Source organism: Crotalus tigris, unplaced genomic scaffold (genome assembly GCF_016545835.1).
Source record: "Crotalus tigris isolate CLP2741 ecotype Arizona unplaced genomic scaffold, ASM1654583v1 scf7180000018549.3470463, whole genome shotgun sequence".
Classification (NCBI taxonomy): Eukaryota; Metazoa; Chordata; class Lepidosauria; order Squamata; family Viperidae; genus Crotalus; species Crotalus tigris.
This window is the reverse complement of record NW_024097072.1, coordinates 2,693,266-2,717,960: the sequence shown is the minus strand read 5'-3', so window position 1 is coordinate 2,717,960 and position 24,695 is coordinate 2,693,266. Positions and strand designations below refer to the sequence as shown.

The window sequence follows — 24,695 nt, the reverse complement described above, 5'->3', positions numbered from 1 at the left end:
AGGGGTCTTCAAACTTGCGGATTTCAACTCCCAGAATTCTACTTTTATGACTTGCGGACTTCAACTCCCAGAATTCCTCAGCCAGGCACGTGTGCCTGGCTGAGGAATTCTGGGAGTTGAAGTCCGCAAGTCATAAAAGGGCCAAGTTTGAAGACCCCTGCACTAGGAGAAGCAGTTGGTTGCCTTCCATTTTTGAGTGGAAAGTGTAAAAAAACAAGACTTTTTTTTTTTAAGGAAAAAGGTGCAAATCAACTACTATCTATGGAAAAAGCACACCCTTTTAGGATAAAGGACACTAAGTCATTGAGAGGCATAACAAGGAAAACACAATAAGGACCACGCTCCAATACTCAGAAATGTGTAAAAACGTTATTTGCTTTAAAACTGAATTAACACTCTTCAAATATTAAATATTTAAAACATTAAACATCACAGCTCCTACCAAGTTAGCAATGTGGGTTACTAAGCCATGACATGGTGTGTCATGTGAGGGGACCACTGTAAATTGTTGGCCAAAATGTGCTTAAAACCAAGGTAATTTAGCTGGGGGGGGGGGTCATCAAAACAAGATAGATCATCAAAACAAGATAGAAAACACTCATTGCTCTCCCTAGTGGCCATATAAGTTCTGGCAGTCGGTTATGGCATGTCTAGTTAAAACAGACCATAGTTAGCACAGTGTAGACCTAGAATTTATCTGAAATGATAGAGAACAATTTCCTGCCTTGGTAAAAGAAAAAACAGGCTCTACTGTAGTTTATAACTGACAATGGGCACAACTTGCAACAATAACAGTTATGCATGTTATGTCTATACATTTCTGGGAGCAGGATTCTGGCATCCAGAGGACAAGTGTGTAAAAAATGCAAGATGAGAATTGCATTCAATGTCGCAAAGCCAAGGAAAAAAATCCAAATATTTTAGGAAGACTTTAAAAACACAATTTCTGAAAAGATTTGATTGCAAAGAACTACTAGGCAGAAGGCACCCATGATCGGAAAAGAGAGACACCTAGAGGTAATTTGAAGTCATAATTCTTTTTCAGCCTGCTCCAAGAGGATTAATGGATTTTCTTAGATATTTTTGTCAGGAAGCATTGGGGAGCAGGACAGGAGGGCGAAGAAGATGATTTGATTCACCCAACGCTCTTGAATCTAAACTGTTGTTTTCAAAGTAATTTCTTCCTTCTCTGGAATCATTCATCCAAGGCAGAAACCTAACATATTGGAAAACAACTAGGGCAGTCTTCAAACTTGGCCCTTTTATGACTTGTGGACTTCCAACTCCCAGAATTCCTCATGCCTGGCTGAGGAATTCTGGGAATTGCAGCCCACAAGTCATAAAAGGACCAGGTTTGAAGACCCCTGAACTAGGGATTAGATTTTAATTGATCAGATCAAGTTGTCCCAACTTTGGTACTCTCCAAGCCCGTGGATGTCAACTCCCAGAATTTTTAGCAATGGCCAAGGAATTCTAGGAGCTGAATCCCACCCATCAGATGGGATTTCCAGCCTCAATTTAATACATACTAATAAATGAAATGTATCAGCCAATCTAATAATTTCCAATTTTTTGTTTGGTACCATGTGTAGCACTACAGAAGTGTCTCCATTGCTCCCTTAAAATGGCTCTGGCTTCTGGGATTGTGGGTTTGCCATTCTATATTTCAAGGAATAGCTCCTCGTTGTAATACTGAAAACACAACCTTCCATTCCTGTCACTTCGTCCTCAGCCGAGTCTTATTCCAGAGGCTAATCCTTCTTGCCAGACACGGAACAGCTGAGCCTGCAAATCACCCAACCTGATTCATAGCTCAGCTATTTATAATAATATGTAATTTTCACAGCAACGCGCATGAAGAGGATTTGATTGCAAAAGCACAAGCCAATTCCGACTGGCAAAACAGTGGCCTACAGTAGAAAAATCTGTTGGGTCCCGGGCGCAGCGGCCTTTGGGACAGGGTGGTCTTAAAGCCTCCAATTCTTAGTAATAAATACATTTGCTCCTGCAGAGAAAACCCAAGAGAAAAAGCCCCCACTGCTTCAAAAATCTGGCCCCGACCCGTGCAAAGCTGCAGCTGTTCCAAATGGAGGGGTCAGAACGTGCAGCCAAGTGGAATAGAATAGAATAGAATAGAATAGAATGGAATGGAATGCAATGCAATGCAATGCAATGCAATGCAATGCAATGCAATGCAATGGAACTGGAACAGGAAGGGACCTTGGAGGTCTTCTAGTCCAGCCCCCTACTCAAGCAGGAGAACCTATGCCATCTCAGCCAAGTGACTGTCCAGTCTCTTCTTAGAAACCTTGAATGATGGAGCACCCACAACTTCTGGTGGCAAGCCGTTCCACTGGTTAATTGTCCTCCCTGTCAGGACGTTTCGCCTTAATTCCAGGTTGCTTCTCTCTTTGATCAGTTTGGCTCTTTTATGACTCGTGGACTTCAACTCCCAGAATTCCTGAGCCAGCCTGGCTCAGCTTGGAAACCTCTCCCTTTCCCCTCAGTGTGGCTGGCTCAGGAATTCTGGAAGTTGAAGTCCACGAGTCCTAAAAGAGCCGAGGTTCCCCACCCCTGCACTAGGACAACTTGGTCGGAAGAGCTGAGGTCCAAAGCAAGCCGTAAAAAGCAGCCAAGGTCGCTCAGGCCTGCATTACGCAGCCTTCGCTCCAGCGAAACCCGGAAGCGACCCGTCCCGAGGGCGAGGAGCACTCTCAACATGTCTACATCTACGGCGCGGTCACGCCCACAGCCGTAGAGCTCCCGCCCCCCCCCAAACTCCGAGCAGAGGGCGGCTTTGCGACAGCCGTAAGTGAGGGAGCTTGCGTCGCCGGCGGACCGACCGACGCTGGAAGCGGAGGAAGAAGCGGCCGCGGCGGAGGGGCTCTGCCCGTAAGGCGGGGGGGGAGCGCGAACGGGGGCGGCCGTTGGGGCGAGGGGCGGGGCCGGGCCTGAGCGGGGAGGGGCGGGGCGGGTGCCCGGACAGCCTGGGCCGGCCTACCTCGCAGGGTTGTTGTTGTAAGGAGGACTTGAACTCGTCTCGGCGTGGGCGGAGGGGGCCACCCGCTGGGCCCTCAGGGCGCTCCTTCTTCGCCTGGAGGGGCTGGGGGGGGAGAGTCGGGGGGCCGGGTGGAGGAGGGGGAGCTCGGGGGCCATTGGGGAGGGGGGGGTTAAGCGTGCGAGAGGAAGGAAGCCTGGCTCTGTAGCGCTGGGGGTGGGGGGGGGCTTTCTGGGGGGGGCGGAGGGTCCTCTCCCTGGCCTGGCTCTGGGCTGCGTTTGGCCAAATGGACTTCAGCCTCTGAGCTGCCCCAGAGAGGGGCTGCTGCTTAGGAGGAGCCCCCAGGCTTTTTTGGGGGTGTGGGGAGGGGGGAGAGTGGCCATAGGGCACCAGCCAGGCTCCTCCAAAGGGATCCATATTGACTCCCAGGACCCTCTGGGATGGATCGATGTTACCCTTACTTTTATTATTCAAGGTACTGTTCATCAAAGCCGCCTTTATGGAATTCTTTTCATAGCATAAAGATTTTGGGGGGGGGTTCAATCTGAAATAGGAAGGGGGGGAGCGAGCTGAAGCATTGGAGGACCCCGCTGGGCGCAAGCCAAAACGATACCCTGCGAGGCTGTGGCACGTAGGAGCGTTTTCCCGCAGGAAAGTCTTCTTTGAAAAGGGATCATCTTGGGACCCTGAGAAAGGAAAGAGGGGATATGTGTAATTTCTGGACTTTATGACTGGGATTGGTTCCCTCTTTGGCTGCCTGCTCCTTTTGACTGGAGCCAGAGGGGAGGAAGTTGGCCTCAAAGGAGACAGGATGACAGCTAAAGAAGGCGCACATTTTTAAAAGTGCTTTGTGAACACAGTTGCCCTGATTTGATTTGATTTGGAATCGGAAGGTGCAAAGGGGATAATTTGTGACTGATGGGTGTAAGGTGACCTGTCTGTCTGCACTCTGGAGGAAACACTTGAAAGCGCTTTCTCAGTCCTCCTCTCAGCTGTTTGCATGAATTTGGACAGACTTTCTATGATTGGAGGAGAGCCGGTTTGCTCTAGTGCAGGGGTCTTCCAACTTGGCCCTTTTATGACTTGTGGACTTCAACTCCCAGAATTCCTCAGCCAGCTTGCTGGCTGAGGAATTCTGGGAGTTGAAGTCCACAAGTCATAAAAGGGCCAAGTTGGAAGACCCCTGCTCTAGTGGTTAACGCACCAAGCTAGAAAGCCGGAGACTTGAGTACAAGTCCTGCCTTAACTGTGAAGTCAGCTGGAGGATTTGGGGCCAATTACTCTCTCTCAACCTAACCCATCTCACAGGGTTGTCGTAGGGAACATAGGAGAAGGAAGGTATGTTGGATACGTTCACCGCCTTACGTTATTTCTAAAAAATAGTAGCGGCAGGATACAAGTAAATAATCAACTGGGGGGGCTGGGAGGCAAATTAAATTGGGGTGTTTGAGCTGTGTCAAGAGGGAGCAGTTTCGCTTTGATTAAAGAGTCCTTTTCCCACTGGTACATTCATGGGAATTCTTAAGCTGAAATATTCGATTGCAATATTTTAAACAACTCTTCGTAGTGTTAAGATGAGCAAAAAATGGAACAAGCTCTGGACAGAGAAAATTGACAATAGAATGCCAGCATGTACCTCTTACTGGCATAGAATTTTAGAGATGATATATATGCCTTGGAGGCCACTGAATCTGTTCAAAATAGGCATAGCTCCATAGGTCATTCCTTTCACTGCTGAATTTTTTGCCGTTAAAAAGGTTGGAGTCTGCCTTCCTCTCTCTAACTTGGTCCATTATTGGTCCATGCTCTGTCTTCCGGGATGATGGAAACAAGATTCCTTCTTTTCATACATTTGGAATCAGCTGTCTTATATTACCCTTGTCTTCTCAAGGCTAAATGTTCCCAGTCTTTTCAGTCTCTCCTCATTGGCCTTTAAAAAAACAACAACAGTGGGGTTCCTGAGTTGCAGGAGGAGCTGAATCATGAGTGTGTTTCATGTTTCAAAGAGCTAGCTTGGAGTACATTCAAGATGACAAAAGCAGGATGCTGAAGATCACTTGTTGTGAGTACTTGTATCTCATAACAGGTAGAGCAATGTCATTATACATATTAAATACTCCTCCTTTTTAAGTAGAGGGAATAATGCCTTCAGTATGCATGCCAAATATATAGGGTTATTTAATTGATTATAATAGGTGCCCAGTGTGTAAAGCCAGAGAGCTGATCAGCCAGGCACATGTTCCAATGCAGCCGACACACATGATATAAAACTGGAGTGACCTGATAGAGTGGGATACAGTTTGATAGCTTATCTCTCCTTTCACATCCAGATTGGCCAGTTTGAGCTGCGAGATGAGGCCACAGCAGCCGCCTGTTGCCAGCAAAGTCTTCATCCAAAGGGACTACAGCAGTGGCACGAGGTGCCAGTTCCAGACCAAATTCCCCCCAGAGTTGGAAAACCGGGTGAGTAATCACTAGCTTTAAACTATAACGTGCTTAACAACCAAAGCTGGCTGGATCCATATAATGCACTGTACCTGGGGGTGGGATGTAGGCCAATTGCCCACTTTTCACAGTGACTTGCTTGGTTCTGTACCTCAGCTGAATTTCTGTGGAGATTCTTAGTCATTCAGGTGCTTTTTCAAGACACAACTTCTTTTTCTTCTGAAGAAGCTTCTTGGATGAAACGTCTTCAAAGAAAAACAAGAAAGTCCAGTGGCCTCTTTAAAAAGCTGCTGTCCCTTTTATAAACAAAGGCTAATGAGAGAGAGCCGTAATGATTGCCTGTTCTATACAACTAAAACCACTCATTGTGAAAACATTTTTCAGCTCCTGGAAAGCAACGAAAGTACTTTTTGAAAATCCCAGAGGAAAAGGATAGGTTTTCCCTTAAGTTAAAATTGCCATTTTGTGTCATTAACATTGCACTGCATAGAATCAAAAGGAATCTGGTAGAAACTTTTCTGATCAGCAAGTTTATTAAAAGGCTACAATGTATGTCTTTTAATAGAATTAGCTGGTTGGAGAAAGTCCTATCTATCTCCTGATTTGGGGCTATTATAGAGTAAAGGGACTGTCCTCCTATACAATCTTCACTACAAAATTGTATTTCTTCTGGATTTCACACTGCATCGGTTGTCTTGAGCTGTTTTACCATTCTCTCTTTGTTTTTGTTTTTTTAAATTTTACTTTTAACACCCAAGATGGTAAATTATATTTATAACGAAGCTAAAATGAACAGTGACAGAGATGCAGGAAAAGCCATCTTTTCCAGTGCAGAGATGGAGTATGGGAGATCTACTCCTCGACAGAGCAACAAATTAGAGTCCAGTGTTGTTGTTTTAACTGAAAAACCTATTACTGTACAGATTTTGAAAGAGCTGTCCTAAAAACCACCCAAACATCTCAGAGCCTTCTATTATTTCTCTTCTACAACAGGCGAGTATTTCAGTCCTATTGATTGAATTCTTTTGGTTACTCGTTTGATTGGATTTAGGTTTGTAGGACTGACATAAGCTTTGGATATGAAACCTCAAGCGCTGTATTCCTGCTGCCTTTGATGTCGGCTACTTCCTGTTAGGAAGTATGCCAAACAAGTTTGTCCTGGCTGCGGAGCACAAGCAATTAAAGACCCACACAGGAGTCAGATTTTTCTGTGGGAATCCTTTTATTACAGTGGTGACTAAAGCAAAAGCAGGGCTTCCTGTCTCAGCCTCTCTCCATTGGGCTTCATTCTTGGGGTTCAGTCAGGGGTCTTCAAACTTAGCCACTTTAAGACTTGTGGACTTCAACTCCCAGAATTCCTCAGCCAAGCACACAAAGCCACAATCAAATACAATATGTGTGAATGTGGAGCTGCTAAGACCACGTTTAACTAATCTAATTAAGAACCTCTGGGTTTGAATACTTGTACTTTGGAGATAGCATTTACAACGTCTCTGGAAGAAAGTCAAAATTTATGATGTTATAAGTAATAAGGAATCTGACAGCCAAATTGTATATTTGCTAAGAAGTATACTTTATTGCATTGAATGAGCCTCCTAATCGGTAATAGAGGCAGAATAAAAAAATTGAATTAATAAAGAAATAAAATGAATATTCTAGGATTGTAGCACCTCTCAGCTTCCAAGTGAAAGAAATGAAGAAAAAAAAACATAAAATCCAGTCATGATAATGTCATCTTTAATGGTTTGAGAATAATGAACAAGTCATTGCTATGTTCCAGAATTACTGTTCTTAGTATGTCGGTCAAGCTTCTCTCTGCCGCCGAGAATTTTCTGGTATTTTTGTTCTCAAATGCTCTAATTTACTGGCTACTTATGCTGGGTGGATATATCAGTGTTGAAAGCAAAAGCAAATAATATTTCTCCTTGTGATCTTTCGATCAGCAGCTCCACCAAGGAAAAACATACTGTTTTCATGGTAGCAGCTGACTGCTTTCTTTTGTGAATTGAGTTATGCCAGGAACAGCTTTGAAGAATATCTTGAAAGGCTTTTCTGAAGGAAGTTGCATTCTTTCTGTGACTCTTTTAAAACTTGTAATTGTTTCCTGAGTCTCAGTTTTGCAGACGAGGCTCCTGACGTGGAACTCTTCATCCAAGGAGTCAAGTTCTATTTCCTGGGGATCTGAGCCATTGAATTCCATATGGTTTTCATCTAAATACGTTGAAGGTTGTTTCTGTTCAAGAAACTAGATTTTTGTAACTGCCTGAAACATTTCATTTCTGTTTCTAAATGAGATCCTTTGTTCAGATTGACAGGCAGCAATTTGAAGAAACTGTACGGACCCTGAATAATCTTTACGCCGAAGCGGAGAAACTCGGGAGCCAGTCCTATCTGGAAGGGTGCTTGGCTTGCTTGACTGCCTACACTATATTTCTGTGCATGGAGACCCATTATGAGAAGGTCAGCTGACTTCCTTTCCCTAAAAAGAAAAAAGGGGGGGGGGCATATGTACACACTGGAGGTTTGATGGCAGGAAGAAAAAAAAAAACCACAGAAGGAATAGCATTTAATCTCTTGCAATAAAATATCGGAAAGGCATCTTTGAGGCATGTTAAGCCTCACTTATTAAAACCCGAACAGGATGTGATTTACCGCTTCCATTCTGTGTTCAAGAATGTAATTTTCCATTCTGGCTTTCTGACAGCGGTTACAGGAGATGCATTTAGCCTAATGTTGCTAAGTATTAGGACTCACTCTCCTGCATCTGCTCCCCTATGATAGAGCTGTATCACCTGATGGACTATTTTGGTATAAAACAAAGTGTCTGGATACGTAAAAAATTAACTGCATCAAGAGGAAGGCTAGTTTAGCACAGATGCTTTCTGTCCGTTTTGTTTTCTTTAGATAGGAAAATGTTCCATTATGTGTGTTTTTTGCCTTCCAGACTTTGAGAGGGGGGCGTTATTTGTTTAATTCTTATGCTTACATGCCACAATATTAAAGAGAGAGAGAGAGAGACTTGTAATTTATACTACGAGAACATAAAAACCTTAGAAAGTAATGGAATTATAAAAGCTAATAAAAACACAAACAACTACTGTATAAAAGTGGTAAGCAAATGGAATATGTAAACGGGCGGGGCCAGGTGAGATCACAGTGAAATCTGATTCCTGCAGTTTGCTAAGCAATGTTATCGTTTATTTGATCCAGACTTAGCGTATTGTGTGAACCTAATCGTTCTAGTTTATAAATCATGCTTTATGGCTTCATACACTGTTTTCAGCCAGTTGTGAGTGATTCAAAAGAAGGTTAATATAGCAGAATGGAGCATCCACAACTTCTGAAGGCAACAGCATTCCACTGATTAATTGTTCTCGCTGTCAGGAAATTTCTTCTTGGCTCTAGGTTGGTTCTCTCTTTGAGTTGTACTTCAATAAATGGGGAAAGGTTGTTTTAAAGCACTGACAGTTGGCTCTTCCGACTCCTTTTTCACATTGTCTTTGTTTCTTAAAAGTGTATCTTGCCTTCCTTTAAAGAACTCATAGCTGAATACCCAGAGAGCCTTCCTTTTATGCTTCTAACAGCCTTATGAAATAGGTAGAATGGAGAGAAGCAACTCTGGTTTAAAATTACCCAATGAATTCCATGGTTGAGTGGGACTTGAACCTGTCTCCCCCTAGGTATCTGATCTTTCCCCAGAAGTTTAGTTTTCATCTTGCCCCTTGTCCTGTAATAGCCTTGCCTTATATTTCATGCCTGCATCCTACGCAGGATCCTTTTGAGAACAGCATGGAGCCATGAAAGCTGCCTTTAGCTGCCTCAAGCAAGGTATCCTCCTCCTATTTCCCTTAGGGTTTATTGCCATAAATTCAGCCATGGAAAATAAGTCTCCTTTCAGTGCTTCCATTTCACACTCCTATTGCCTCTACCAGCTAGTTGGCTTTCCTACCATTGATCACATTTCAGGGTGGCCTTCCTGAAAAAAAAAAAAAATATGAATGGCATTTTTTCCATCCACCACTTTCCTGGCATCAAAAGCCCTGTTTTTGGCCAGATAATGTTCTTCAGAAATTGTTTAAAAAGTCATATTTTCTCAGAAGTCAGCATGACATGGTTCCCTGGCTCTGCAGAGAGACTCGGTTTCCTGCTAATTGCTTCCGTTCCTGATTTTATATCATTGGGATTTTGTGCCAGTCTGTGGTTACTCTTGAGGACTCTCTGCCGAGATTGCTTTTGTGGTATTCTCTTTTTGAAAAGGGACACTGAACACATTTAGTTCCAGCCAAGTTGGCTTTCAAAATCGGCCTTTTCGGAACTTGGGGCAAAATACTTTCCAGGCACCACACTTCTGTCTAATGCTAATCTCTAGAATGAATAGAACCTTTTACAAATATTTTAAGTGGTACATGTTGTGGATAGTCCATTGCGATCCAGGCAACCTACATTCCTGTGTAAAACAACTTTTAAATTTTCCACTGAGGTTGGCATCAAGGATATATCTGCTGTAGTAGTTGCTGGGAGCTGTCTGAAGAGAGGAATATTTTTATGTGCGTGCCCAGTTGTTTACGCACAACATCCTTGTTGCAGGGAGAGATCAGAGCAGTTATGGGAATAGCTTGCAGGTATTCTCTGTGTTAGGAAGCTAAACAAACTCAGGCCCAGTTAATACTTGGATGGGAGACTACTGGGGTGTAGGCTAGAGTAGGAAAACAAATATGACAGAATGGCAAGTGATTTACTATTAGGAAAATTTTAGGGTTTTTTTTCAAAGATGAAGTCACCATGAGTTGACTTTGATGGTAGAAGACTAATGTTTTTTTAGTGGCTATAAACCATTGTTGAGTGTAGTACTGGTGTTCTGAGCTACTTTATACTTGGGTTGAATGTGCACAATATGTGCAAATATTTTGAGCTAATGTGTGGTGTACTCCAGTTTGTGGTTCAGTGTGAACACAACCAATGCATTGAGTTTATGGCTCAGTCTTATGCAAACTCAGACAGTTGTGTCAGTTCGTTAAATCATGAGTGGTTGGTTGGTTGGTTGGTTGGTTGGTTGGTTGGTTAGCTGGATAAAACACGAGCTTGTCCTGTGATAAGAAAGCAATTGCTTTCTTATTCCATGAGAAGGATATTAAATGATATGCTTTGGCTCATGAATGACCACCTGGCGAGTCGAGTATTAGAATTTTTATTTGGTATGTGTTTATATTTAATCACAAAACAGAGCTCCTATAGCAATAACAGTTCTGTGAGGTTCAGTTGGGCTAAGAGAAAATGATTGGCTTGAATCTCCCTTGTCGTCAGGCCTTTATCACTTAAAAGTATTACCAAGAGTTTGTAACAACAGGAATTGAAACGAGCCTCTGTCTTTTTATTCCAGGTTCTGAAGAAAATTGCCAAGTACATTCAGGAGCAGAACGAGAAGATCTATGCTCCACAAGGCCTCCTCTTGACTGACCCCATTGAGAGGGGACTAAGAGTTGTATCTTTTTTTCAGGGGGTTCCTAAACTTTTGCAGCTCCTGGATTGTCTCTCTTTGTCCATCCCTTTGTGCACCCAAAAAAACCACACTGTGGCTCTTTAAAAAGAAATGATGGAGCCGGGTGAAAACGTGGATGGCTTTCGTATTCCAGGACTTATGCGGCGAAGGTAGCTTTTATTTATCTCAGTTCTGCTCCTTAATTCTATAGCAGACGGACATTTATGTCTTAAATCCCAAATAATGGGTCTGTCGTTTAAGGTGCCGTGATTGGATTCTGGTTAGCCCAGGGGTAGGCAGCCTTGGCTTTTTTATGACTCGTGGACTTCAACTCCCAGAATTCCTGAGCCAGCCTGGCTCAGCTTGGAAACCTCTCCCTTTCCCCTCAGCGTGGCTGGCTCAGGAATTCTGGGAGTTGAAGTCCACGAGCCCTAAAAGAGCCAAGGTTGCCTACCCCTGGGTTAGCCTATGGACTTTTAGAAGAAATGGCTTTCCATGTCTCTGAATATTCGAGAATGCTGCAGGGAAGGGTGTCTTTTTGCTTCTTGGGACAATTTTGTCATCAGAAAGAGAACTTGCACACGATGAAATGCGGCCTCGAGTTTTCTAGGCTTTTCTGCTTGTGAAGAATAAAAGCTAGATGTGTCCCGGCTTCATTATTTTCAGGGTTCCAGATGATTGCCTCAACAGATGGTTGCCTTACAATCAGCTGCTAAGGGAATGTCTGCTGTAAGAAATCTCTCGCCACTGGCCATATCCCTAGAATTGAACTTTAGCTTCCAGAATCCCTGGTCCCTGCGTCGACTCTGGAAGTTAGAAGTCCAACACTTTTGAAGCACGTAAAGTTGAAAACCTAAAGTAAACTCTGTTATCTCCCCCGTTTTTTATCTCTGTGACTTGCCCTGCAGAATATTTTCTTAACAGATCTGCTGTACAGATTGAAATTACCATCTATGAAGACAGAAGTGTGAGCAGTGGAAGATAAACCTTTGATATCAAAGGTAAACACGAATATTTTAACTGTTGATCCTGAAACTTGCTTCATCAAAACCATCCTATCCCAAACGCTACTGATCTGACCACTCTGTTAACGCTTGAAGAAAAAACACCCCTTCACAGTGTCCTAAGTACATTAGAATATAACATATACATCCCTAATAACTGATAAAATCTAGAAATTTCAACTCAAAACCTCAAAGGTCAATACAATAATGTACAACGGTGTCAAATTGATTCACGATTGAAATTAATGAGTGATAGTTTAGCAGGCAATGGTGCACCTTTATTTCAAAACACCCAGTGAAAGAGGGCTTTTATTTGCTTCTAACCACATACATACATTTTTATGTTGCTTTTTAGTATGCAATTGCATGAGGCTTGTCTCAGTTGGCAACTCCATTATAGGAAAAACATCTTGGGCTTTGAAGAGCCATTAATGCTAATATGCTTGAGCAGTGCTGATCCTTAGTGGGCGCTGAATGAATTATTGCTGTTTTTACTTGTTATTTGATCCAAAATTCCTTCCCCCCCCCATCTTGAAAATGTGGGGCTTGTAAATTAGATTAATAAATTATATTACGTCTAGATAGTTCTTAAATTTGCCAACTTATACTTCGTAGACCTGGCCATGTTGAATTCTTTCAAACGCAGACTGGCTGAGGAAGTGGGGACTGTGGGATTTGGACTGCAAACTTGCAAATTAAAATAACAGGCATGCTCTTGTGAAATGGCAGGTTGGGGGGTACGTATCCCTATTTGAACTGTCTCGGGCATTGCAAGGACGCTTGGCTTTTGAAAATACGGGTTAAAGCAAACTTTGGTTCTTTGCTAAGAAATTGCAAAGAACCACTGGAAACCTATCGTAGCTGGTAAGAAGTTTCATAATGTCTCGGTGTGCCAAAACTCAAAAAAGCAATCGATTTCCAAGACCACCGTGTTTTGGTTTTAAGTCATTTGTTTATTATGGCTAAAATGACCTGAATAGAACAAAATATCGCCACAATGGCAGTTTTAGGTAGACGAGAAGCCAGTTCATTCTGGAGTGAAGTGGCATAAAAGTCTTAGTAATTAATTAGTAACTAATGATTTTCTTAATTTAGGACAGAGGTCTCCACCATTGGCAACTTTAAGACTTGTGGACTTCAACTTGGCTGGCTGAGGAATTCTGGGTGTTGAGGTCCACAAGTCTTAAGGTTGCCAAGTTTGGGAACCTGATTTAGAAAGTCTTTTTTAAGAGCGTAATTGCATCATTGCATGGAAGATTATAAAAAAAACCAGGATAAACAGCATTAGGAATGGTATATATTGATCTTACATGGTAGGCTATCAGCTACTGATGCTTTAATTAACTCAACACCTATGTTGTATTTTGTTATGTATGAATATTGGCACACTCCTATGGTTGAAGAGGGCCCATTTAAAGATGTTGTCCGGCTGATGTTTTTTACAGTCCAACTCTTGGTGGCTGAACTAGCACAAGCCTCTGCCCTTCCTATTGGAAGCCATCCTATTTTCCATCTACTGCGCTGGTTGAAGATTTGTCAGTGTGTTTTAGGCCACTAATAACCTGGAAATTCCAGAATGATAATGGGCTATTGCTTCCACTCCAGTAGTAGATATCCCTAAAGTTTGCTACGCTACAATTCTGTGAACCACTAACAAGTGTGGGGCAGTAGAAGAGGAGAGAAGATGTTATTCTGCCATTAGCTTTTTCTGATTGCTTTCTCTCCAAACAAGCGCCTAAAGATAGAAGCTTTGAAGAAGACTTTTCACATTTTATGTTGCCTTTTAAATCTTGGCTTTCTTAATTACTGTCTTTTCATTTTCTCCTGGCAGAGACAATTTACCTGGGGCAATATACCTTATAAAATAAATCTTTGAGGAAAAGTATCACTTTAGGCGTCAGGGTTAGCTTTTAATGCAGGGCTCTTCAAACTCGGCCCTTTTATGACTCATGGACTCCAACTCTCAGAATTCCTCAGCCAGCATGGCTGGCTGAGGAATTCTGGGAATTGAAGTCCACAGGTCTTAAATTTGCCAAGGTTGGGCATCCCTGCCCTAAATCATCCATTTGTTCCCAAAAAGATAAACAGGAAAAAGTGACAACATTGGTAGCAACGTGATAAATGCTCACTCCCTCTTTTCTCAGAGAATCCCGTGTGAGGGCACTCAAAACTTCAAATCACTCTTTGTTGCTTTTTATTCCATTTAACAAGGGGCAAAGCTGCATTACTGCCTTGTATTATTACTACTACCTTCCAACAGTCCCAAAAGGATGACGTAAAGTCCTGAAAGCAGCCATGTTGTGCTTTAACTTTTGTTAATTAAGCTTTGTTTTCTCTCCAGGGACCAGCGAAGCTCGTTTCCTTTCTTCTGTCCTAACACCTTCCCCTCTGCTTCCCTGAACTCCACAGTGCCATTTACACAAGGACTCACTTTTCAGACCCTCGTTCTTTCGTGGGGGAACCCCAGCCCAGCTGGGCAGCCTCTGTCTTGCTTTGTTGGGCCTGAAGCTGCAGCGTTCCCTCAGGCAGGAGGCCAACCGGGGATGACCTCAAGGCGGTGGGACTCTCTCGGTGGACTTTGGGCTTCTATCGGCTTCCGGAAAAAGAAAGCAACACTGTGTGGCGTTTTGGAAAATGAGGCCTATCCTTACGAAGTACAACCTGCTGATTGGTGAAAAAGGGACCCAGGCCCCCATCTTCCCGACTGACTCCATTAAGAAACCGCAAAGCGTTTTTATTTTTTACTGCTGACGTGTTTTGGAGCCGCCTGTTCTCAATGTACAGTTCACGAGAAGAATCTGTGAGCCGTGTGTTAAAACATGAGGAAAACGCAGCAGCCCCAAATATGTCGTGTTAGCAGAAGTGTCACTTCTCGGCTCCTCTCCACCCTTAAATGTTGAATCTGTAAATGTAGGTAATGAATATGGCTTTGGAGTTTTTTATAGATGTTTTAGTTTAGGGCAGGCCGGTTTAGGGCCAGTTAGAAATGGTGTTCAGTCCGCCAGCTTTTTCCTTTCACAGATGTCGTCTCTGCAGTACTTCTACTTGTGCTCGACATTCCAGCGTGATGCTTGCAAAAATATCTGGAACATTTTACACCCCCCCCCCCGTCTCAAAAAAATCCAATATCCTTTGTTCCATTCCCTCTTCTCTGTCCAGTGTGGGTTTTACTCCGTGTATCTCTTTGACTCTAAAACGGCAAAGTAATTCTCTGTGGAGGTTGCTATCTCTCGTGACAAGGTATTAAGGAATTTGCCAAACAAGACCAGTTTTAAAATTGGTGGCACAGGTGGGTTTTTTTGTCTTTGAGCAATAGGAGAGGCGCCAAATAGTGGATCAAGGTTTTCAGGTGTATAATTCTTAAATCCCGTTCCTTCATGGTTTTCTTTATCCTGTCTAAAAGTTTAATATTTGAAATATATAGATACTTGTGAGTTGTTTTTTCTAATCTGTAACAGTATTTTGCCTTTTGCACCCGTTACAATTGACTTTGGGAAATAATGGCTTAGTAACCTTTTTTCTTAAATAAATTGTCATTTGCTAGCACTGGTGTAAAACACAGGCCGTTTTTGTTTTGTAACAGTGAAACGGGCGGTAAGGTTAAAGGTCTTTAATTCTGATAGTAAAGCAAAGCAGGATTTACGCTAGTCATCTGAAGATGGCAGTGCACAGTTATCATTGCGCAATAACTCTTAAATGACATCTTGAGCATTAGTATTTTAATGACAGCCTTAGTTACACACAAATAGGATGATACATTTCATGTCATACTATCTTGTACAAATAATTGGCACACACACAACACCCTATCTTGTGGAAAGTTGTTCCACATGGGCAGGAGGGAGGAGAGAAAGTATGGCTTTTTTTAGATTAGACACACAAAGAATTTGTCTGGGATGAAGAAGATCTCGGGGATACATGAAAAATAGAGTAATAATCATCATAACAGTGATACCAATAAGTTCATTATGTGTTCATGATTCATATGTGAGAACCCAAGGACTTCTCCCGTTACTTTAAGACAGGGGTCTTCCAACTTGGCCTTTTGATAACTTGTGGACTTCAACTCCCAGAATCCCTCAGCCAGGCACGCTGGCTGAGGGATTCTGGGAGTTGAAGTCCACAAGTCATCAAAAGGCCAAGTTGGAAAACCCCTGGTTATCTGATTAGATTGATACGGTATCTCAAGTTCAAGGAAGAGCCAGGGACCTTACAGAGAGTTACAATAAGGCTGGGTTGGGATTGCTGCTGCTTGACTACGGGGCTGGACTAGAAGACCTCCAAAGTCCCCTCCAACTCCGTTATTTCGCTTCGTAGATCACAACCACGTCTCGCAGGACATCCAAGCTGGGCTCCCGCAGCTGCCTTGCGGGCGAGACACACCGGCAAAACGCTAAAGGCCTCAATTCGCTCGACGGGAGCCTCTCCCCGCCCTTCCCACGTTACGAAGTCGAGCGCGTGTCCCGCCGACGGTCCCTTTAAGGAAAAGGGGCGGGGCCAAGGGGATTTCCCCGCCGGGTGGGGGCCAGGGGATCCCGCCTCTTTGAGCGCGCTGGAGGCTTTGACGTCAGCGAGCGGCGGCGGGAAACGCGGGAGCCTCGGCGCGCCCGTGGGAATGGCGGAGCCGGAGTCGGATGCGGGCAGCGACGAGGTGGTGCTCACGCCGGCCCAGCTGATCTGCAGCTTGGAGGAGGTGAGCCCCCCCCCCATGGGTCTTCGCGACCCCCTCCGTTCGGAACGAACGAGCGGGGGCCTTTTCAGACGACGAGCCCCGGGGTCCGTTCGGCGCGGCTGGGGTTTCAACCCGACTCGTTTCCCGCGAAGGCGGCCGGCTGAGTGCAAGACGCGGGGGCGGGAAAGAGGGAGACCTGGCCAGTTGTGTGAAGTCGAAAAAAAAAAAATTGGATTAAATCTGTAAGCCGTGTGAATGCAAGCTGGCACGTCAGTGGTCTGGGCTAAGCTTGGATGTGCGGTTTCCGTTTACAAGCGGTGGTTCAAGAAGCCGCGTTAACGATAATAATTTTTATTTTACAGTCACAGGCCAAAATGCAAAAGAAGCCGCGTTTTGGATGGAGCTCCCAATGTTTCCCCACCTTTGTTCTTTCTGGTTTTTAGGGGGGGGGGAAGTGCGCAGAGAACTTCCGCCTTGGGATAAGCTGAAGGAGGCAGTGCGAAACGGCGGAGAAGCAGCGGTTCCCAGCTGCCCCCGTTCCCAGTCTGGGGCTCTCTAGAATAGTTAGACCAGGGGTAGGCAACCTTGGCTCTTTTATGACTCGTGGACTTCAATTCCCAGAATTCCTGAGCCAGCTTTCCTGAGGACCAGGAAAATGTTTTCAGACCGTAACCATGATACCCATTTTCTGCTGTTATTCTCAGGCTTGGATGAATGAGAAATTTGCCCCTGAGCTGCTAGAAAGCAAAACAGAAATTGTTGATTGTGTCATGGAGCAGCTTGAACACATGGTAAGGCATCAGAAGAGGTAAACACAACACCACTGATCTTGGTTCGGGAGGGCGTTCAGGGGCCACTCCTGTTCCAGGCCAATAACCCTCTTTTGGAAAAAATTCTCTGTAAGGGTAATGTCACACCACTACAGTGCAACCTCTGCTCTTTTGGTTCTTGTATTGTCACACAATGGAGGTCAATCTTGCATCACATTGGAGTGATGGTGCTTTTGGCATTCACTTCTGTTGCAGAGCTTTGGTATGCCTTGACAGGCCGTCTTGCCTCACAGCACTGAAAATCAGGAACTTCAAATATCTCCTTTTTTTCAGTTGGGTCTGAACTCTTGACTTTGCTACTCTTGTGATTAGCTGCTACTCCTGTTTGCTGACCTAATGTAGGCCGAAGGAGTTGCAAGTGATCAAGGGGGTAGGGTGGGTTAAGAGTAGGATGAAAGTTGCGTATCTTTTAGTGAGTACAGATAGTCCTTGACTTACAACCATTCATTTAATGGTCTTTCCAAGCTACAACAGTACTGAAAAAAGTGGCTTATGACTGCTTTTCACACAACTGTTGTGGCAGCCACAGGGACTGGTGATCAAAATCCAAATGCTTGGCAACTGGTTCATATTTATAGTGACTGCAATGTCCTGGGATGATGTGATCACCCCTTGCAAAGTCAGTGAGGAAGACAGAGTCGCTAACTTAACAACTGCAATGATTTACTGCAGGAAAAGGTCATCAAATGGGAAAAACTCAAGAACAACAATTTGGGGCTCAATTGTCATAAGTTGGGGACTACTTGTAGTAAATTTGTTTCAAAGGGAGCAAATCCAATCCTTTTCAAAGGTCTTGGTAATAAAATTTGAGAATCCCTGGTCTATTGAAAAACTGCATGGTTTTTTTTTTATTGTTGTTATTTGTTCCGTAGGAAGAGAATTTGAAACGAGCCAAACAAGGGGACTTAAAAATTAGTATTCATCGCATGGAAGTGGAAAGAATCCGTTATGTTCTTAGCAGTTACTTGCGCTGCCGACTTCGCAAGGTAATGACCCCACCAGGGCTTAATTAAACACCCCAGGGAACTGGTGAATAGCAGAAGCATTTAGAATTGCTCTTGGCCTGTTTTTAAGGTAGCAGCCAAATGTTCGTTGTTTCTTTCCTAGCATTTCAGTTCCTATTAAACATCTCAGGAGAGTTGCATCAATACAACTGGTGGATTTCATTTTGCAGGTTGCTAAATTGTCTAGTAATAATTAATGATTTTTTTTTCAAAGGAATTTGACCTGGACTAGATTCACGCAACAAACTGAGTTGAAGTAATCCAAGTCCTAACATTTGTTGTGCCAGTGTACAAAGCCAGGATAGGGTTAATTTGGTCACAATAAACTAGGTGAATGCAGGCTACTGTATTGCCTAAACCAGCTGGTTTAGGCAAGTGAACCCAACTCTAGTCTGGGAGGCCAAAAGAGATGGATCAATGTAGGAAGTCCAAATGGGCCACAGTTGGGGCTGTCTAATCTTGGCAAGTTGTGAACTTCAACTCCCAGAATCCCCTAGCCAGCATAAGACCAGCCCCTTAAACTACTATGCCAAATTGACTCTCAATTCAATTCTTGGTTGTGGCTGTTTCCTATGATTGTTCCTTGTACTAACTACCTATTCAGGGATAGCCTTGCAAATGGTAGACTCCTTGAACCCAAAGACTTGGAGCAAAGGGACATTAGCCAAAGAAATCAATAATGACAGAGGAACAAGAGATGCAGAAGTGACTGTCTATTCTTACCTTTGTTGTTTATTTCCTCCGAAAGATTGAGAAATATTTCCCCCATGTCCTAGAGAAGGAAAAGACTCGGGCAGAAGGAGAACCATCCATCCTGTCCCCAGAAGAGTTTGCCTTTGCCAAAGAGTGAGTAAAGAGTTGGGGGGGGGGGAAGCGAGAGAGACCAAATATGTGTTCTACGTGCGTGCCTCGGTATGCTGGACCCCAATTAGGCAACCAAGACAAGGAAGGCCATTTAATTTATTTATTTGAAATGTTTCAATTAAAAAGGATTCCCTTTAGAGCAGGGGTCCCCAATCCCCGGTCCGTGGACCGGTACTGGGCTGCGTCATGCCAACAACTGGTCCGCACAAACAAGGAAAGCCCCATCCGCGGGATGCAGGCAGCACACAAAACCACACCCCCTCCAGTCCACGGAAAAACCTCTCCACGGAACCGGTCCCTGGCGCCCAAAAGACTGGGGACCTCTGCTTTAGAGCAAGGCCCCTGGAGCAAAGGCTTACATTTACTTTTATAGTTTGTACAACAAAGAAACTTCAAAGTAGAAGTTGATAGTTTTAGGAAAAATCATTCTACGTGGCCCTCAGGGCAGGTTGGGGAGGGGAATGGTAGTTAGGGCACAGAGGAGCAAACACTTGCCTCCAGTATTCTGTTTCTTTAATTGTAATTGCATTTTGTCAGTCTGCATAGCTAAGTGAAATAGGAAGCCTCATCCTTCCCTTTTTTTTTTTTTTTTTTTTTTACAATGAAACAATCTCTTCTTTTCAGGTACATGGCAAACACAGAGAATCATCTCAAGAACATTGCACTGAGACATATGCCTCCAAACCTTCAGAAAGTTGAGTTCCTCAAAGCCGGTAAGGAAGAAGGGCAGTTTACCTCCAGTCAGGGCCCACCCCTTAGGTCCATGAGCAGCTAGAGAGCTATAGATGACAACCCTGAAAGAGATGTGGGGGCTGGACCTTTGGGCCAAACACGGGGAGAAGCAGGCCTTGGAAAACATTCTCTCTGCTGCTGATAATAACAATATGCCTGCACAGAAGTGATGGCTGAAGAAATGTTGCTTAGCAGACTTTAGTGTTGTCATATATTATGGTATGAGATCTTTCTAAATGCTGCTGAGGAGAACTTTTTCTTAATCCTCTCTGACCTTTCTTGGCAGTTCCCAAGCCCAACCTGGATGCCTTCGTCTTCTTGAGAGTGAAGGAGAGACAGGAAAATATAATGGTGGATCCGGAGCATGATGAGCAGAGGTTGGAAATTCTGTTGGCAACAAAGAGAAAAGATAATAGCTAGAAAATGGCATCAGCTGGGCATGCTGGATTTTCGATTGGTTCAAGACACCAGAACGGTTTTTCTCTCCCCCCCTCTTTCCTCTTAGCCCTCACATATTTGGTAGTCCTGAAAGATGCTCGTCTGATTGTCCCATTTTTGGTCCAAGTTATATGTTCCAATGCATATTCAAGCAAAGGGATCTCATGAATGAAGGCAGTTATAAAAAAAGGATCTCAGTCTTTCATTATGATGTTTGGTGCAGATGGATTCAGTCTTACTGTTTGCAAAAGGTCAGTCAGCCAGAGGAAAGATCTGAGTAGCCTCTGACTCAACTTTGATCCACGGAAGACCTCTCCCCAAAGTTTAGACGGGGCTCTTGGAACTGCTGCAAGATTTTTCCTTCCACTTTTAATAAGAGAGGGGGAATATTAAGGATGTGAAAAGGAGTAGGATAAAATCATTATTGTTTTTATTTTATTAAATTTCATGTCACTGGATAGCACACACAGTTCAAATAAGATTAAAGCAGACCTGTTGAAAGCATTAAAATAAGTTAAAAACTGTAAACAAATAGACTCATTCAAAATCCTACTTACAATTTAGCCATTTGGGGGCTCCTTATTTTCATGGGATCCCCAAGTTTGCTGACAGGGTTTTCTGGCAAATCAATAGCATTGAGGCCAATCTTACTGGGGGGGGGGGGAATGATCTTCCAAAGGGCAGCTACAATGGCAGAAAAGGTTCGCCTCCTGTTAACAATAGTGCTGGATTTAATTTCATTTGAAACGCATTAAAACTACATTTATAACATTGAGCTTTTCTTATAGTTCTGCCCTTGAACAGTTCTCGCTTCCAAAAGGCTGCCCGGCATAAAAAAAGGAGGAAAAACAGAAACCCTAAATTAATTTTTTGTGTGTTAAAGTTACTTTTTCTCCATGAGCTTAGATAGGCTTATTTAACCCCCAAAAGATCCCAGGGAGATCATTGCTGTTCCCCCCGCCCCCAATCAACTCTATAGGGCTATTGTAGCAGGAAGAAAGAATGGAAAGAAAGAACATTCTGTATTATTTGTAGAAACTGGAAGAAAGCTGAGAAATAAGTCGAACGAATAAGTGTGTATAGAATGACAAGAACAGTCTACTTTGATTGTCCTTTTGTCTCTTTTCAGAGACTACGTGATCGACTTGGATGAAAACTCCCAACATTTGATCCGCTACAAGACAATTGCTCCCTTGGTGGCCTCTGGGGCAGTTCAGCTCATTTAGATCAGGTGGATTCACCCAGGCCTTTTTGCCCAGATACCAATCGTAAGACCGATCTCTGTGCCTGGGGAGCCCATGCTTGACGATCCCTCGTGTCTAACCTTGGAAATTCAATTCAACCGGTTTGATTCCAGCACCAGATGCCCGAATGACTGTTAGTGCTGCTGAAACAATGGTGTACAATCCCATCCCTGGAAAATGGGGTCCTATCCACACCAAAGAAGGGGAGGGTGCCGGCCTTGGAGAAAAGATCTGGGAAGTGGAATGCTGTAGTTCAGCAACTGGGCTGCTCAAAGGGCATATCATTTACCTATCCAGCAGGTGGCAGTAGGCCTGTTCTGGAAAGGCCAGGTTCAAGCAATGGAATGAAAATATGTCATTGTACAGCAAAGAGTGGGCAATTTTATTGTCTGGGAGAACATTTTTTGCCAGTCATCCAGAGCTGCAAGGCATGGCAGGAAGGTCACCGGAGAGGCCAGTCTGAAGCTGTTGAGTTTTTTTTTTTTTAATTTGGGGAAGGAGGGTTTGAGGGAAAGAGGCGTGTCTTACCCTGTAGCTCCTTAAAAAATGTATTTTTAGTGCTTTCATTGCAGCATTAAAGAAAATCGACAGGAAGCATCAGGGACCTTGGTGACAAAATTGCAGATGAATGCTAAGTTATGCACAATTGCATCACACACTACACTCCCCCAGTCTCTTGGCAGATATGTCAGACTGCAGTTTCCCCCATCTTCCACAAGTCCATTGTGTTGTACCCAGAGAATGTACGAGAGGGAGGCAGGTCAGGGGATGATGGGGTTGCTGAAATGTTCATGGAGAAATTGGGAAAAAATAATTTAACACCAACCTAAGCACCAGGCTCAGAAAAGCAGCTGTAAGAAATGCATGAATGAACTGAGCAGAAACATCTATTCAAGAGGTTTTAACATGCAGTACTTTCCTATTTGGGTAATGTGGCTGTGTATAACTTTTGGATGTGACTCAGAAACAATGGGAGTGAATCTACAAATAGCATTATCTCCCAGTTCAAAACTGCTGGTGGGAGTCAATGCAAGACTTAAATGGCATAAATTACAGTTTGAAGATGCCTTGGGTTTGCTTCCGTTAAACTCAAGTGATCATATTGTTCTACATCAGTGGTTCTCAACCTTTCTAATGCCGTGACCCCATAATGCAGTTCCCCATGTTGTGGTGACCCCCAACCACTTATACATCACTGGGTGCCAGGGGTGTGGCCAAAGAAAAGGGGAAAAATGGTGGACAGCCTTGTTTGGCGACCCCCGTGAAATGGTCGTTCGACCCCAAATGGGGTCCCAACCCACAGGTTGAGAACCACTGTTCTACATAGTTGACCTTGAGATTCCAAAATTCAAAGAAGACAGTGTTGTGCTGAAATATTTCATGGGCCAGAATTTCATATCGGTTCCATTAATTAGGCCTATAGAATAAGTAGTGTAATGTAATGAAAAATAAATAGTGCCCTCCGTGGCTGAATGAGGTATTGTATACTTTGGATGAAATAGGCAATATAATGGAATTAATAGGACATAATACCATTTTGTGGCCTGGATATTTTCTTTTTTGTACTGTTGAGTCGTTGCCTTCTGGACTAGTGCCTCGTTTCCTTCCAAGTGTCCTGGTTTCCAGCCTGGTGCTTTAACCACTACATCAAATCTTTCTTTAGCAAAAACTGGACCATGTACTACTACTGATACATTATACTACTTCTGTAGGCCAATGTATTTAATATATACTGCTCATTAAAGTGTCATGTACTCGGGAAAATAGGGCAAAGTACTGAATATCCAAATATTGCCCTTTGGTGCTTCCCTGATGAATGGTAAAAATATGTCAATATAAGTATAACAAATAATAATTCCCTGCTGTTTACAGTTTAAATTTTTTGGATCTGTTAACTACCTATTTCCGGCTCTTTGAAATAAAGGTCCTTGTCGTTTTTGGTAAGGTACCCTGTGGTATATAGTGGAAGCAGCAATACAGGAAGCTGTTTAAATTATCTGCTCAAGCAGCTTTCGATATAGCTTGTTCATTTCTTCATCCCTATCGGTTATTCATTAAATAAACGGCTCTTCGGATCGGAGTTAAATTTAGATTGAGAACAGCAAGTGTGGGCATGTTATTGTGAACGGCCCCAGAGTTCCTGTACTTAAGTGAGATGGGCGGTGCAGAACTTTAATAAAAAATAAAAATGCAATTAGCTACGACGTCTAGCCATCTAATTAGACATCTAATGGGGATGACCTAACCGCATTTCTTAAAATTCCACCTTTTCCCATCGTTTTCCAGCTGCATGCAGCTGGAATTGCAGCCTAAAGACTCGGCTCCGCATCAAACAGCCCGGCCTTCCAGGTCCAGCGGGGGCCGGAGGAAAGATCAGAACTTCTCGCCAACGGCCAACCCCGAAGGACAGGGAGGCGTGGCAAGGCCCAATCAGCCGCCGCCTTGCGCTATGATTGCCCCGCCTCTCCTTTGCACCTGCCACCTGTCCGTCAGGTGATTTTACTGACCGATGGGCTAATTGAGGGGCAGCTGCGCAGCGGCGGGCATTCTTCGTTGGCTCGTAGCGGGAAACTTGCCCTAAGCTTGGGATTTTGACTTTGACTCTTCGCACGGACAGTAGGTAACGGGGGATTTTCCCACGCTAGCGCCGTCTTTAAGTTTATCCGAAGTCAAATCCGTTTGCTTTAGTAGGGCATAGTGAACGGGGGATTAAGCGTGCAGTTCTTCCACGCCCATTAGGAAGCAGAAAGTATAAATCCTGCCGCTGTTTGCGGAGGTGGGGGGGGAGTTCTACCAATTTATTGGAGCCTGTTTTGGCCTAATATGCTATCATGGGGCCAACTGGAAGAAGGCTCCAGGTGCATTCAGTGAATGGAAAATAATAATAATAATAATAATAATAGTTGGAAAGGACCTTGGAGGTCATCTAGTCCAACCCCCTGCAAAGCAGGAAACCCTATACCACTTCAGACAAATGGCTTCCAG

General features: G+C 43.7%; 3 protein-coding genes across 4 annotated transcripts in view; all 3 read left to right on the top strand.

Moving 5' to 3' along the window:
• Window positions 1–2,760: 2,760 nt before the first annotated feature.
• GOLGA7 (golgin A7) lies at window positions 2,761–15,472 on the top strand. The gene is made up of 6 exons (XM_039354298.1): window positions 2,761–2,892; window positions 5,329–5,461; window positions 7,751–7,903; window positions 10,824–10,925; window positions 11,860–11,923; window positions 14,268–15,472. The coding sequence occupies exons 2-5, from the start codon at window positions 5,351–5,353 to the stop codon at window positions 11,905–11,907; spliced, it is 414 nt and encodes a 137-aa protein (XP_039210232.1). The 5' UTR covers window positions 2,761–2,892; window positions 5,329–5,350; the 3' UTR covers window positions 11,908–11,923; window positions 14,268–15,472.
• A 989-nt stretch (window positions 15,473–16,461) lies between these two features.
• GINS4 (GINS complex subunit 4) lies at window positions 16,462–23,904 on the top strand. Its single transcript, XM_039354294.1, has 7 exons — window positions 16,462–16,619; window positions 17,303–17,389; window positions 18,301–18,414; window positions 19,181–19,278; window positions 19,921–20,009; window positions 20,315–20,405; window positions 21,596–23,904. The coding sequence occupies exons 1-7, from the start codon at window positions 16,542–16,544 to the stop codon at window positions 21,690–21,692; spliced, it is 654 nt and encodes a 217-aa protein (XP_039210228.1). The 5' UTR covers window positions 16,462–16,541; the 3' UTR covers window positions 21,693–23,904.
• A 264-nt stretch (window positions 23,905–24,168) lies between these two features.
• PEBP4 (phosphatidylethanolamine binding protein 4) overlaps window positions 24,169–24,695 on the top strand; it is a 160,424-nt gene continuing 159,897 nt past the window's right edge. Inside the window, exon 1 of one of the 2 annotated variants that reach the window (XM_039354297.1) lies at window positions 24,169–24,326. The gene's annotated coding sequence lies outside the window, so the exon portion shown is untranslated. Of the gene's footprint in view, window positions 24,331–24,695 lie in introns of both variants that reach the window. The other variant, XM_039354296.1, reaches the window with a different exon arrangement.